Source organism: Pinus tabuliformis, chromosome 2_1 (genome assembly GCF_031772625.1).
Source record: "Pinus tabuliformis cultivar Carrire ecotype Pingquan chromosome 2_1, CPIR1, whole genome shotgun sequence".
Taxonomy (NCBI): domain Eukaryota; kingdom Viridiplantae; phylum Streptophyta; class Pinopsida; order Pinales; family Pinaceae; genus Pinus; species Pinus tabuliformis.
The window spans coordinates 566,464,079-566,480,427 of NC_142299.1; the positions used below are offsets into that span (position 1 = coordinate 566,464,079).

Sequence of the window (16,349 nt, forward strand, 5' to 3'; positions counted from 1 at the left end):
AAATCAGGGTCTTCCGGTCAAAATTTCTAAGGATAGAGATCTTTGCTATCTCTACAATGCATTCTTGGCAGCTACACTAAATTACCAAAAAGAGAGAGCCTGATATTGTAGGATACTCCTTCATGTCAATGATGCATTTTTTTGAGACCCCCTTCTTTAAGTAAGATCCAAAATTCTACTTACATCTTTTGACAACAATTAGTGAACAGTTCACTATCATCATGGAAGAATAACAATTTAATGCCTACTCTTTCCTATGCTAGCGCCTTACCACATTTCCTTTGCAACATTTGATGCAATTGCTAGTATTTATCAACAAAATAAACTAAACATCATAGCCATAAAGTATTGTATCACTTAGTGTTCAACCTATAATAAGATTTAAGATAAATATCTATATCGATATATAAAATGTAGAACAAAATATTGGGCATGATATATGGACCCCCTTCATAACACTTCATCCTAAAGTGGTATCTAAGCAAAAATATATAGGTAATTTAAACATGGTATTTGTGTGTTTCCACATTGTAGATTATAGATTATACACATTACATTGGATTATCTAAGCAAAAATATATAAGTAATTTAAACATGGTATTTGTGTGTTTCCACATTGTAGATTAGAGATTATACACATTACATTGCATCTTAACTTGCTCCTATAAATAATGAACATACTTGCCTAATATGACAAATGGTTTAACTAGAAAGTTATCTCAAAAATCTATAAATAGTCTTAGTTCGAAATATGAAGGATAGTAGGAATATACTTTATAAATATTAAAACATGAAATAAACTATATAATCATTTTAGATGGGTGATAACATGATATAATCCTTTTAGATGGGTGATAACATGAGATGATGATAAGTAATAGTCTTATTCTCTTCAGATAAATGAATTATATTGATAATTTGTTCGTTTTTAAATTTAAAGGAATTTTTTTGACCATCTAACCTTATTGGAAATATTATTAATATTTTTGCTATATCTTTGGTAAATTTTATCAAAATAATCATAAATATTTAGATGGTCTTTGGCTTCCTCAAGTCTTATCTTAATTTATTCTATTTATTTTTCATCTTTTATAACACTATAACTCCTAAAATTTCTTGATCCTCTTGCAAAGTCATTCATACATAAATTCTTATGGAAAGATGTAGATGGAGTTATTGAAATTGTTACTATATGAAAATTTAATAAGGAAAATATACTTGTCTCATTAATTATGTTAATCCATTACATACACCCTTGGGTATCTTCTAAGACTAGTGTAGCCCTCTCAATTTAACCATCATTTTGAGGATGATAGATGGTACTAAAACTTATTTGAGTTTCAAAAAATAAGATAGGAAAGTATACAACTAAAAATTGAATCAAGAATCATGATCTAGGATGAGTTTTCAAGATATTCCATGCAATTGTAAAATTGTTTGAAGAAATACCTTAGAAATAGATTCAACATCAAAGGTGTTCTTAGTGGGAATGAAAGATAAGTATTAATTAAAAAAATCAATGATAGATGGGTGCATGAAGATGATGGCTCTAAAAGTGGCAATGGAGCCATCAGGAATGTGTGATTGCAAAAACTACATTCATGTTTGCACGAACGTGCATGCATTCTTAGGCATCCAGGCTCGACAAAGCCCAAGATACCAACCAATATGCCAACAAAGACACCATCTTGGCATGGATCTAGAATGTGCACATATTTTTATAAAAGCACACACATTTTTAAGAATGTGCATGCATTGTTACAAACACACACACATTCTTAGGAATGGACACATGTTCTTGGTCTAATCCATGTGTTTGGAATTTAATTATTCTAGTTTCCAATTACTCCCATAACAATTTCCATTTTGGATTATTCTCCTGCTGGTTGCCAATGCTCTTTGATAAGTTAGGGACTCCACTTTTGCCTGATATAACTTTTTGTCCTAGTATTGTGCAACTATAATCCACCTTTGTTACTCCATTATATGCTAGATGTCACGTATGTTTTCTAAATCCTTCAATTTTGATAGTTGATTCCATGAATTATCCCAAATATCTTGGTTTCTTTCCTTAATTTACAAAAAAGTTGTGGTTTTGGATAAGATATTTATTTTTCATGTTGAATTCCAAATATTAAAGCGTTTGATGTTGATAATTCAACTCTTATTAAATTTTGTTCCTAAATATTTGGAGTATATTTCATTCTCCATAATATTCCCCCATGATTTTGAGTGAGAGTGAAGCCATTGCCTCCAGGTTTTGGTAACCCAAATGTTACTTAATGTTTTAGGATCTCTTAGCTCAATTCCTTCATCATTTTGGGACGATAAACTATTTCCCAAGCTACCAAAGCCCATTTCCTTTTGTGTTTCAGATCTCCTAAAGAAAGGCTCGTGGAATAGATCTAGTTTTCTTGATAATTTCCTTAGGGGATGCTAAAGTAGAAAATAGATAGAGAGACAAGGCTTGTAAAATAATTTTTTGAAGAGTTGACATTCCAACAAGGTTGAGGGATTCAAAGGTCTAACTAGAAAGTTTTTTCTCAAATTTTAGGACCAAATCCTCCAAGACCGAATGACAAAGAGTATTATCAATTAGGGGTGCATCTATATATTTCTATTGAAGTGAAATCTGTTGATAACTAAGAATTCAAGTAATACTAATTTGCATAGGTTGGGGAGTGTTAAAAATGAAGACTTGGTATTTATCGAGATTTATTTCAGTTTCATATGTAGATTGGATCCTCAAGGATCCTTTTAAAAGTGGTTGCTTCCCTCATTATGAGAATACCCATCAAGAAAGTATCATCCACAAGCTTTTGGTGAGAGGAAGCAGGGTCAAAGCTATTAAAAGTGAGACCTCTTAGCCTATTATTGGGAATTTCCACTTTGATGGTTCACCCTAAACCCTTAGCCATAAGAAGACGTAAGAAGGGTGAGCGAGGGCCTCCTTGGTTGATGCTTCATGATGGGGAAAATGGAGTAGAAGGAAATTTATTAATGAGGATAAATAAATTATCTTTGGAAACTGAGGCCATGACCTGATGTATACATTTTTCAGCAAAAACAAAAGTAGAGAGCATATGAAACATGCATTTCCAATAGATTTTTTTGAATTGTTTATAAATATATAACTTAATGAACATCTAGCTTTTTGAGTAAATCATTTAATTAACGAGAAGAATACCATCAAGAATTTATTTTTCTCAACATGGAAAATTTGTTTTGAGGAGATGTTGCAAGGAAGCAAAGGCTTGAGTCTCTTCACAATGACCTTAAAGATGATTTTGTAGATAAAATTGCAAAGGGAGATGGGTCTAAAGGACTAGGGGTATTCAACTTTGTTTCTTCAGGGATAAGAGTTATGAAGGTGGCACCTAAAGTAGAGGAGACAAAAGTTATCCTTCCAGAGTTTTCTACAATATTCAAGACATCTTTACCAATGATAGACCAATAACATTGGAAAAAATCAAAAGTAAACCGATCCAACCCTAGGGACTTACCTCTTGATGTCTCCACAACAACATGTTTAACTTTCAAGAGTGTTATTTAACATAGAAGAGCATTATTTTTCTCCAAGGTTATAATGAAAGGAATGCTTTAAATGATTCTCCTTATTATTTGGTTTCAATCTGGCTGAGACTCGGTAAGAAGATTCTTGAAATATGAAAGCAATTCTCCTCTTCCATTTCATGATGTTCCTCTAATTCCCCCCCAAAGAGTTCTTATACATGAGATTATGTTGTGTTGATGATGTTGAAACATTGATTTGTGATTTAAAATCTTTTTCACTCCTTCCTTTAACCATAAGGTACATGATTTCTAATTCCACAGGATTTATTCATAAGTTTAGTGTTTTTACAATTGATCTTGAGTTATTGTTTCCTTCTTTTCCAATTCCTTGGTTCTTCCTTCATTCATTATTCTTTCTTTATTCCGTTCCATCTCTTTTCGAAGTTTCCCTTTTTCCTCATGGATGTTACCAAACTCATGTCTATAGTTTTAGATGGCTCTTGATGTATTTTAATATGCAATGAAAGTTTTACATAATATATCTTTCAATATTCAAAGTCTCTCTCCACTATTTTCCCATATTTATTTAATTTATGGATGGTGAATTTAGAATGCTTCAAATATGAAGGGTTTTTTTTGGACTTCCTTTCTAGTCCATGTGTAGAATTGTTGGTTAATGATTAGATCCATAACTAGGAAAGAATGCAACATCAATGACCACTCGTAAAAGCATCAATGTTTCTAAGATAAAAAAATATTTCCAGTCTTTAAGCAATATGAAGTGGTCCTCCTCTGTGGTTTTTCCATGAATAGATTCCCTTGTTGGTTTTTTGATCTATCAACTTTAGATGCTCTCTCATGTTTCGAAAGTGGCCTAAATATTCATGTAGCTTGCATATCCCTCCTTTGTTTTTAGATAGGGATTGTATTATATTTAAATCTTCTTTGATTATCTAATGAGCATACTAAATTTGCATTATTTTTTGTTTTAAATTTTGAAGAAAATTAATTCTATCCCTATGAATGCTAGGTCCATAAACATTAGTGATATTCTTTGAGTAGACATGAAATATGATAGAGTTATTTCCCCAGGGTTCCAAAGTATGGCCAAACCTCATGAGGCCTCACATTCATATACTGCCAACTATTATACCTTCTTCCATAATATACCTTCTATTATGTCCATCCCTATGCCTCCACACTTTGTTTCCTAAATCATTACTATTGTTGGTCTTTCTTGTACAATTTTAGTTTTGAGAAATCTATTTTTGGATTTATCAATTAGGCTTCTCATATTCAGTGAAAGAACTTTGGGTACTGGTGGAAAGGACTATATCATTAGAGTTATCATCCCAAAAATGACCAAAAATTGTCTCATTTTCTATATCAATTTGCTATTAATCTTTCTCCCTCTTTTCTTTTCATCCTTTATAGATTTGAAAATTTCCTTATTGTCAGATTTTTTTTAACTCCAAAATAAGATGAAGGAATATTCTGCTTACCATTGTGATTTTGATGTATATTTTCTTGATTCTTGACGTAGGCATTTGAAATTAATTCCACTTCCTTACGTAGGAGTGAGAGGTTGAGGAAATGGAACTTGAAAATGTTAATCTCCAATTGATAGTTGCAACTAAGAAAAATAAAGACGTCCAACTTCTATTTCAATGGGATCCTCTTGTTTTTGTGTCATGTCTACATCCTTGGAGATTTTATCTTCGAGTTGAGTATGCAACTTCCTTCATTGTACTAGGTCCTCTTGTAGACTAACTAGATTATGTGTTGGGTTCTTTTCGTCTTCATTTTTTTCTTGTTCATTGTTGACCAAATATATTTTTGGGTTCTATGGAGTTTACTATCTATTATTTTCTCTGGGGTTTCCCCTTGATATGCCTCAATTACTTCTATTATTAAATTTCCTCTTATTAGTAACCTTTTCAATCTCTTCTTATTCTTTCTCATTTTGAGGTTTCAAGCATTGCTGATTCTAATTGAGTGGACATTCTCGAAATAGTTTCCCATGTTCATGATATTTCTTACATTTTGAAGGAACATGGTAATAATCTATGGTTGATGTCATAGATTGTCCTCATAACTTGGCATATGTTAGCTAGAAGTGGTTGAGACACATTAATGTACATGTAGATGCATGGATACAACATGTAGCTCCCTTGCCTTCTAGCTTTTGAGTACATGGAAAAAATTCCTAAAGTATTTCCAATCCCTTCTAAGATTTCTTAGTCCTAGAATTCTTGGGGAATAGAGTACAATCAAATCCACACCAACATTGTAACGAAGTCCTCTTTATCTGTGTTTAATTTCCATGACCTTGGGTCTAGGTTAGAGTCTTATAATAACTGACGCTAGAAAACCAAGAATATCAACCATAAACTACATTGCATAATGGAAATATAAAGCAGTAAATCACATATGCACAATATACACAGTTTTAAACAAAATTTCAATATTTTACAATCCCAATATTCGTTATATTAAACCAAATCTAAATAATATAATAGTCTATGGTATACAAGATATAATGAAAAACATCTCTGCAACTTCCATGTCGTATCTTGTCCTACCGGTCCTTCACTTCTGTACTGCTCACTAGTAGTGCCTTAGTCCATCAAAGCATCTACACATCGAGACTCCAAGAGGGCTTCCTCCTGTCATTACTGCAAGTCACATCTTCTATAATGAACACAAGCTCTTCAACTGCTCTTTGGGTAGGCCTAATTCCCGAGCTCCAATATGCCAATCTAGCAGTCACTTTCTTCCATCAAAGTGTTGCACATAACGCTGCAATACTTCACCCAATCTCACACCAACAACATCCTTCTTGTCTGCTGCTCTAGGACTACTTTGGGTAGCCAACACGCTGCATTCCAACCAACTATATGACACCCAATCCACTCACTATTAATTCTGCACATAGTATGACACACCGCCTCATAATGTCAAACACATGGCATCAACATGATGCTCAACAAATTGATCCAATCTGGTGACACATTGACCCAATACACCTCCATAAATACTGCTATTTCACCTTGTTTATATGTTGCACCATTGGTTAGGGAATAACCTACAACCCTTCTCCTCCACGCAACTTAGCAAGACAACTTCCAATTGATTGCGGTTCACCCTAGGGAGACTCCTCCAGGCATACACTGCCTTATAGGGCTGCTATCCACCCTGAACGCAACTCCTAAAGGTCTCCAACTGCTGGCTATTTCCTGCGGCCTAGCCCAACAGTGGACTGTAACTTTGGTCCCCTCAAACAGTGCCATAATCTTCCCTTTAAACAACAATCCCTTGCTCCTATTTACTGTGGCTTCTTCTGCCCTGAAAACGTACCCAAGAACAACCCTAATCATGCCCAAACAACCATAGAATATGCCATGCTGTCACCTACAACAATGCGGCTTTATCACAAAATATACCCACACTGTACTAGGCCTCCTCACACTATCCTTTTGGCTCCTTTTGCTGCGGCTTCCTCCACGAAATTTCAGAGCTCTTCTTGGTGATGTATTGTAACACTTGGATGCCTAAATGACTCCAAATCACCCTTAATTTATAGACATATAAGGGGTTCCAACGAATCTTGAAGAGACACAACTATTGGAGTCGTTTACACCAAGCCTACATGGCTTGGTAACCAATAATTACCTTGTCAATTTCAAAAATTAATTTCTCTCTAACGACAACTCGGATTTAGACGATTTTTGATGCGTTGGAATCGTATCATCGAACACTATCATCCTCATCCATCACATGTCGTACCTCCATCACTGTTTTCGTCCAAATCATGACGGGTGCAAAACCCCACACTTGAGTTCCAAGCCCACAAGCTGCCCTTGTGGTGTTTTGCTCTCCAAACCCTGAACCCTAGGGCTTGGAGTACCTCCCAAGCTACAAAAATCAACAATCTGAGATAAATCATTTTTCCAAAATCTCATATATAATCTGACCAAATTGAAAAAGTATGGGCCATTTTGAAAGACTTTGTTTATGTCTTACAAATATTAAAGTTTATTGTGAAAAAATCCTTGGATCCAAGGTTGAGATCCACATCTCCTTTGGGATGCTAGTTTTTCCAAATCCACTAGATTAAAGCTTTCTTTGTTGGCCAAAGCCCTATAAAATTTCCAATTAGAGTCATATATTGGATCTTTTCTTTAATTTTTGTGGAGGTTATCTCATATTTTGGCTTTTTTGCCTATGGATTGCATGTGCTTGATTTCCTTTGAGACCCCTTATCATGTTCAACTAATCGTTGATCTAATGCCGTAGAAGAGAAACTTGATCTTCCATCCAATTATCGCAGTTGTTGCTTCTCTAGTTCTTTAACTACATTGTGATTGTTGAATTTGCAAAGATTGTGGCACGCGCTTCCTCCAACTACCACATTTATGTAGTAGGAGGCCACTCCCTGTCCTCGAAAGAGAGAGCTATGGTAAATCTTTGGAAAAAATTGAAACACAAAATAAAACGCACACAATTTCCTAAACTCTCATTTATATATTATTTCTAAAATAAAATTTTTAAACTAAAAAACCTTATCTTCAATCATTAATATAAATAATTACTATAGATTAAAATTAATATTAAAATAATAATTATAATTATGAATACATAAATTTAATACTCTATATTCTCATGTTAAATTAAAAGGCACTAAATAACTAACAATATTTTAAACATCCAACTTTTAAAATTGAGAAATGCCATCAACGAGATTATATAAAATGTGTATAAACCTATATAATAATTTAAAATGTTCAAAACATTATATTTAAAGTTTTAATTATACTATTTGCAGCAAATGGGATTAATATAAAAATGCCATCAACGAGATTATATAAAATGTGTATAAGCCAATATAATAATTTAAAATGTTCAAAACATTATATTTAAAGTTCAAATGCTCACAACATTATCTTTAGAGTGTTAACTATACTATTTGCAGCAAATGGGATTGAAAAATAGATTATGTTATTGCAGCATGTAAGGAAGTACATCTCAATCTATCTTGGATTAGATAATGAGGCTAGTATTACTATTGTCATATTTGTATATCACAAGTTAAGAATAAGCACTTAGTTTAATCTAATCATTTAAATCTAAAACTAACTATACGTTTTAAATATTTTTAAAGCATAATTCTTTTCATTAATGTTACCCATTTATAACTCCACGCTTGAATCTTGCTCTCATATTTTGGAGAAGCTGCCTTCAGTTAATCTGTTTTGTCCAACTTTAGCCATTTTGTGTAAATATTAATTTGCAAGGAAACATTTTATGTTAATAATTTTTTAAATCCTTAAGAGAACTTTTTATATTAATAATTTTTTAAATCGTTAATGAAGCTTTTTAGCTATTCTTTGTGCAATTAAAGAAGTCATGCCTTACTTTTCGAGTCAGGCCCCTCCATTTGGATTTTTTAAGTTTAGTCTACACAAAAATATTGTCCATAAATAGTAAATAGTAGTGGAACATAAACTGCACAATACAGAGGCCTACGTTGATTAAGGCATAATTTGGGAAGAGTATTTAATCAATCTCGCCACCAAGTTATTTGATTCAAAACAGCTGTTGTTTATAGCCAAACTCTGTCAGTTACGAGCAGTAACACTGTCATATAACTTTACAAATACAAAGCCTCTAGTACTTGTTTTCCAGGGTTTTACCAACCATCAATTACCTGCCTCCATCCAGGTGAGAATTTCAATGGTAATAGGCTAAGCAGTAGAATGCCGAGTTTTTCCTTCATTACAGTTCTCAGGCTTCAAATCTGTTTATGGAGCTAATTAATGATCCGAATGGTTGCATGCTGACATGTTTTGATCTTTGTTAGTGCTGTGAAATGGCGAATATAGAGTGCTGTAAGTCTGCCATCTTTGCCCTGTTGCTTTGTGCCATGGCTGCTGGCTCTGTTGTGAGCGATGAACTTCAAGTGGGCTTCTACGATGCTACTTGTCCAATCGCGGAATCCATTGTGTTTGAGGTTGTTGAACGTGCATTCTTGAGCTCCCCTGGAACAGCTGCCGGGCTTATACGGATGCATTTCCACGATTGTTTCGTCAGGGTAGGTCCTCCCAGATCAATGATTCAAATATAATGCTTTGTTTACATCATAATTTAATTTCAGATTATTTTTTCATTTTCCATTTTCTAACACATCAACTGTATAGGTTTGTCATAAATATCAAATTTGATTTTGATGGGTGATTTTGAAAATATTTTGGAATTTTATGGACAAAAGCCAGGTTATTGAGGTCATTGATTGGTTTGGTTTCACAAATAGTTGGACTAGTGAGATTAAATAATTGTCAAAATTGTTATAAATAGATATTTTTATATTGATTACGGATTTTGAAATTATTTTGGAATTTCACTACTAAGGGACCAGTGAGATCAAATAATTGTCAGAATTGTTATAAATAGAGACATTTTTATCTTGATTGCGGATTCTGAAATTATTGGAGTTACACTAATAAGAAAGAGATCATTGATTACTTAAGTTCTAAACAAAAAAATTGGACAAGAATGAAATCAAGATTTTTTATTTATTTATTTTTTAATAAAACACTTCATTTCATTATAAAAATAAAAGAAAAAGTGCATTTTCATAGTTCCATACACTTACACTATTCTTCTATCCCAACCATATACATAAAACAACCATATTTGAGTGTCTATTTATCCTATCTACTACCCTTACATCTTCTGTGATGACCTGCATGCTTCCTATTGTTCTCCAAAATCTGGAAATCCTTGTGTTTCAGATTTATACTATTTGATGGATCTTTTGTACCTTTCTTTTTCCTTCTTAGCTCAAAAACTTGAAACTCCCCTCTTAGCCATATCTCAAACATGTAAAACAAAAAAGACACACACTCTTACAAGAAAATGATACTGTCAACTTTGACTTTGACGTCTTTTTCAAAAGATGCATAATAGTAGCAACTTTCTTTATACTTTTTTTGGACAAAAAAATCTGTGGTCATGTTTTGTTCTCTGTAGATATGATCAAATTGAATGTGCTGAAAAGAGCTTACAAAGTCCATTATGTGATTTATCTAATTAAATAAAATGAGCAGATTAAACTGATTGTGGTCCTTAACCCAATCAATGATACCCTTGACATCGCCATATACCTACAGCCTCTCAATCCCAGCCTCCCAGCCACTTTACAACTGATAGAATTCCCCACAACCCTATATATCAACTTTATTATTGATGCGGATTCCTCCTTCTACCAAAAATAATAATAGTAATGTAGTTTGTTTATTATGAAAATTCCACATCTGCATCTTCTCTTTTTACATGACCCATCTAAAAACCCCACTGGAAGTCTTTTTATATTTATTTTATTCTAATCTCCCTTTTTTTTCCTTCCATATATATTTTACTCTAATCTCCCATTTTTTTCCTCCCACCTCGTTACCCGTCCAATCTCATTAAAATAAGCCAATGTTACCCGTCAAGAAATTGTTAAGTTGAACAAACCATTGAACTCTCAACTCTCTCCTCTACATCAAATTTCGAAATATTCTAAGAATTCACAATCCAAATGACTGAAAAGTCATAAATATATCTTCAACCAGGATCATAAAAAATTTACAGTAATTATTGGACAGTAGTTCATGTGTTTTCAGAACTTATCAAAATTATAATCTTTGTATATGTGTTGACCGGGCGAGCCTCCTGTACATTCAGGGATGCGACGCCTCCGTTCTCATCGACTCCAATCCCAAACTCGGCATCGTTGCGGAGAAAGACGCGCCTGCTAACAATCCAAGTCTCGTAGCATTCGATGTGATTGACATAGCGAAAACGAAGCTGGAGGCCATCTGCCCTCAAACGGTTTCCTGTGCAGACATCCTGGCGTTTGCCGCTCGAGATAGCGTAAAGCTGGTATTCCTCTTTTACATCTTTTAATCCAAATATATAGCATAGCATAATAGCAACGTTTACGGAATAATCCAAATATATAGCGTGCAATAATAACAACGTTATTGAATTTTAGTGATCGATGTTAGATAATGAAATATCTAGAGAAGTAGTTGTGTTTGAAGATATTATAGTTGGTTTTCACTAGTCTATAACTCTAATTAATATGGAGTTTTTACTATAGGTTATATTAGAGATAAATATTATGGGTAAAATTATTGTTTTTATAGATAGAAAATTTATTGTAATTTGACTTACCCAAATCACTGTAACAATTTTCCTCTTCAAATTAGTTAGATGATATTAACTTGGTCTTAATCATTCATCAATCATTTCACTTGAGTTCTCACATTGCCTAATCTTCCTCTTAAAATTGATTTGAGGATATTAACTTGGTCCTAATCATTCATCAACCATTTCACTTGAGTTCTCACATTCCCCTTTTTGGTATCTCTTGGTCCCAAATATTCACCAACCATTTCAACTAAGATCTAACTTCCCCCCTCAAAACCTGCCACCTTGGTACCTATCCAAGTTGTCCATTCCACAATTTGATGACTCCATGGGCCACTACACTACATGTACGCCTCATCAAAGTATTAAAGCCTTACAAGAATCACCTGGGTTCTCACATTCCAAGGTCAAGCTCGTATCTCTTGCTCTCAATCATTCATCAACCATCTCACTTAAGATCTCACATTTCCCCCTCATGCTAGGATACTAGTGCCGCTGCCACCTTGGTACCTATCCAAGTTATCCATTCCACAACTTGATGACTCCATGCTCCACTACACTACATGTATGCCTCATCAAATTCTTAAGGCCTTACAAGAACCACGTGGGTTCCTACATTCCCAGGTCAAACTAGTATCTCTTGCTCTCAATCATTCATCAACCATATCACTTAAGATCTCACATTCCCCCCTCAAGCTAGGATACTATTACCCCTGCCACCTTGGTACCTATCCAAGTTGTCCATTCCACAACTTGATGACTCAATAGGCCACTATACTATATGTATGCCTCATCAAAGTCTTAAGGCCTTACACGAATCACCTAGGTTCTCACATTCCCATCATTTATCAATCATCTCACCTAAGATCTCACATTCTCCCCTCACGCTAAGATATTGGTGCCCCTCCCACCTTGGTGCCCCTTCAAGTTGTCCATTCCACAACTTGATGACTCCATGCTCCACTACACTACATGTATACCTCATCAAAGTCTTAAGGTCTTAAAAAAATCAAGTGCACAACATGCATCAGTTAATAATAGATCTTACAATTTAGTGGGAAAATACTCATGCCTTGAGTGTTCACACACCATTGGTGTTATCCTACCACTATGTATCTCATCTGAGAGGCTCCTTCACTAAACACCAAGAAAAATGGTGGTCTCTAAAGACACAATTGCTGCGATCCCATTAATAACAGCACCAATTAACATGGAGTCCCACTAGTCACAGCACCAATTAACATAAAATCTTTCCGCCTTTAAATAAACTGGTACATTTTCCACTTATAAATAAACTGCATTAGAGATGTGGTATCAAATACCATATTGACAAAACCATAAATTTTGATAAACCTAGAGCTCAACATTGCTAATAACTTAACCACCTCAAATTTACCCGAACCACCCTAGCAACCCTAACATTTCTAAATGATCACAGGCCTCTCCACCTGGAACACCTCTCAGTTTGAAAGATTACGCTGTTCCCGCTGGACGAAAGGATGGAAGAATTTCACTAGCTTCAGAAGTTCAGGCAAATGTACCTGCCCCGACTTTCAATGTAAAACAGCTCACTCAGAGTTTTTCAGCCAAAGGTCTATCCCAAGAAGACATGGTTATACTCTCTGGTATTCAACCAAAACCACATTCATATATTCATGTTTACAGATGATGATAATATTTTTTGAAAGAAGTAGAACTCGATCGAATAATAAAGTTTGCCTGATGCAGGGGCGCACACAATTGGGGTGTCGCATTGCTCTTCATTCACGAACAGGCTCTACAACTTCAATACCACTGTTCAGACGGACCCGTCTCTGGATCCTTATTATGCTAATTTAGTGCTCAAGCCGCAGTGTCCCAAGGGCGACTCCCGCAACGACCACACGACCGTGCCCATGGAAAGTAAAACATCCCTCATCCTCGACAATCTTTACTACGATGAAGTTAAAGCCCACCGCGGTCTGTTTACTTCTGATGCGGCTCTGCTCACAGATCCAAACACACTGAATATTGTGAATCAAAACTCGGGCATCGATTTCATCGCCTGGCATAAAAAATTTACTGCTGCGATGGTAAAGATGGGACAGATTGGCGTATTGACTGGCAGTCAGGGAGAAATTCGTGTCAACTGTAGGTGTACCAACAACTAATTAAGGTAGAGATTGAAATTGAAATTGGTTTGGTGGAAGTGCAGAACCACCCAGATTACAATTAGAATTCAGTAAGAAATGCAACTGTACTAGTACTTCATGAATGGTTAAAGAGTACGCATGTACTCCATGCATCCACCGTTTCAATATTTTCGGTTGTCCTGTACTTTCGCTTACATGAAACAATCGCAATTTTTTAATGCTGTGGCAGTTGAAGGCGAGTTCCGAGTTTGAATGCTTTTAATTCGTTCAAAAAGATATACTGATTTGACTACCGGTGAGATTATTAACGAATCTATTTCAAAGTGGTAATTCAATAACTCCAAGTAACTTACTTTCATATTACTCGTATTTTTCAACGCCTTCTACACTATCAACACATGGGTAATTATATAACATAACGAGAGATGCAAAAAAGTTACTTTCATATTACTCGCATCTTTCAACGCCTTCTACACTATCAACACAGGGGTAATTATATAATATAACGAGAGATGCAAAAAAATTTAACTCATTATGCAGATTCATGAAGGATAGGGATCCGATGGAATCATGATAATAACCATAAAGATCGAATTTAAATTTTTCTTTGTTTTCCTAGAATTTTCACTAATATGAATATATAATGGCGTATGAAAAAATATAAAATTTATATCTTTTTTTGCTTATAAGGTTTGTGAGATACTGTATAAAGTTTAATATGTTCTTTGAATAATAATACGACTCATGGTATGTTCCATGGAGTATCTTTATATCGATGTCAGCTTAAATATGGGCAAATTCCACATAAACTCAAGCTGTTTGATGAGACATTCATTAACTTTTCTCTAATTACTATAGAATGCAAGATTAATGGGATTAATTACATATTAATCTATTTATTTTTGTCGCTCGGTAGAATATGGATGTAAGTTAACATGATTTTTTTTTTCCAAGCATGATTATATATTAATAGTTCAGAAATTAGAGGATTACAATGTAATTTAATTATTTCACATCATATAGGTTTCATTTTGAGATGCTATTTCAGTATTCCGTTTAAGTATTGCCTAATACAAAACATAAAAGGAGAAATAACAATCCATAGACCACATACATATCCAGAATTATAAATTTGCATGATAAAGTTGTATGCAATTCAGAACCAAAAAGAAAATAGTATGCATTCAGCATGTTATCTGCTTCTTCTAGCCAGCTGTACAATGTGAAATAACAGCATGTCCATCCCTCCGGATGATTGAAAGCAAAACAATTATAAGACTAGTAGAGTTACAAAAAATTATACAAAAAAGAAGAGGGGATGAAGAAACTAGCCAGGGAATGGGAAGTCTCCTATATCTATGACTTTCTGATTCAGGATAATTTCTAAGTGCATTTTTCTAGTGTTACCATTTAAGCCCCTCTTCGATAGTTCATCTGCATCCATATTTTGTTCCCTGCCAACATGCCTGATAGTGGAGTTGTTGTGTTGTTTCCATAGTAGTTCAATTCTCCTCAGCCAACCATGTAATAATGGGTTTGTGATGTTTGCATTTCCCATTAATTGATCAATTATAATTTTTGAATCCCATGGATATGAATGAGAGGGATATCAAGGAAATTAGTGAACCATAGGAGGCCCCATAAGGCCATTGCTTCAGCCTTTGTGTTAGTGCCACTACCTCCATGCTAGTATGTTCTGTATGTTAGTGCCTCTGAGATGGCAAGCCAAAAACCGCAACCACATGTGTGCCGTTGAGCAACACCATCAAAAAAACCCATAGGGTATTCCATCTGAAGTTCAATCCTCTTATGACGAGGTGCTTTGGAGCATATTTCATTTGATGTATGCAGTGTGTGGTTGATTAAAACATTTTCAATTATCTTATAGAAATTTCCAGTGCAATTCTGAAAGATGTAGCTGTTTCTCCACTTCCAAATTTCCCAAAATAGGATAGGCGGAATGATTCTCCAAACAGACTTTTGAGAGCTCCATCACCGTAAACAATCCACAATGCATGCATGTTGAATATACAGAAAACCAATATATGAAGAAAGTCTTTTCCATACCTGAATTGTATGTTGACATGTGAGGAAAATATGATTGTTATTTTCCGATTCCTCTTTGCAGATAGGACAGATGCTAGGTCCTTGCCATTTTCACTTTTGCAAGTTTTCCCAAGTAAGATTTTTATTATGGAAAACCAACCAAGTAAAGAGAATGATTTTGTTTGGGATATTAGTTTTCCAAAAGGCAAATAAAACATGTTTCTCACTCAGTTGTGCATCCTCGGAACAGAGAGAGAGGTATATATCTGCAACTTTAATGTTATCATTCTTCATCTTCCCTGACCAGATTAACTTATCATGATTGCCAGCACAACATATCCCGAGTTGTTTCATCCCAGCTACAATGCGGTCCCAATCTAGGTCCCAATGCCTAGATAGACCCAATTCTTGTGCGCTCTTCCAGACTGGATATGGACCCCTCCATAGTGAAATGGCTTGACACTA

General features: G+C 34.6%; 1 protein-coding gene across 1 annotated transcript; it reads left to right on the top strand.

The window, feature by feature from the left end:
* Positions 1 to 9,382: 9,382 nt before the first annotated feature.
* LOC149201673 (peroxidase 5-like) lies at positions 9,383 to 13,856 on the top strand. The gene is made up of 4 exons (XM_089401330.1): positions 9,383 to 9,604; positions 11,239 to 11,436; positions 13,145 to 13,331; positions 13,435 to 13,856. The coding sequence occupies exons 1-4, from the start codon at positions 9,383 to 9,385 to the stop codon at positions 13,854 to 13,856; spliced, it is 1,029 nt and encodes a 342-aa protein (XP_089257456.1).
* Positions 13,857 to 16,349: the final 2,493 nt, after the last annotated feature.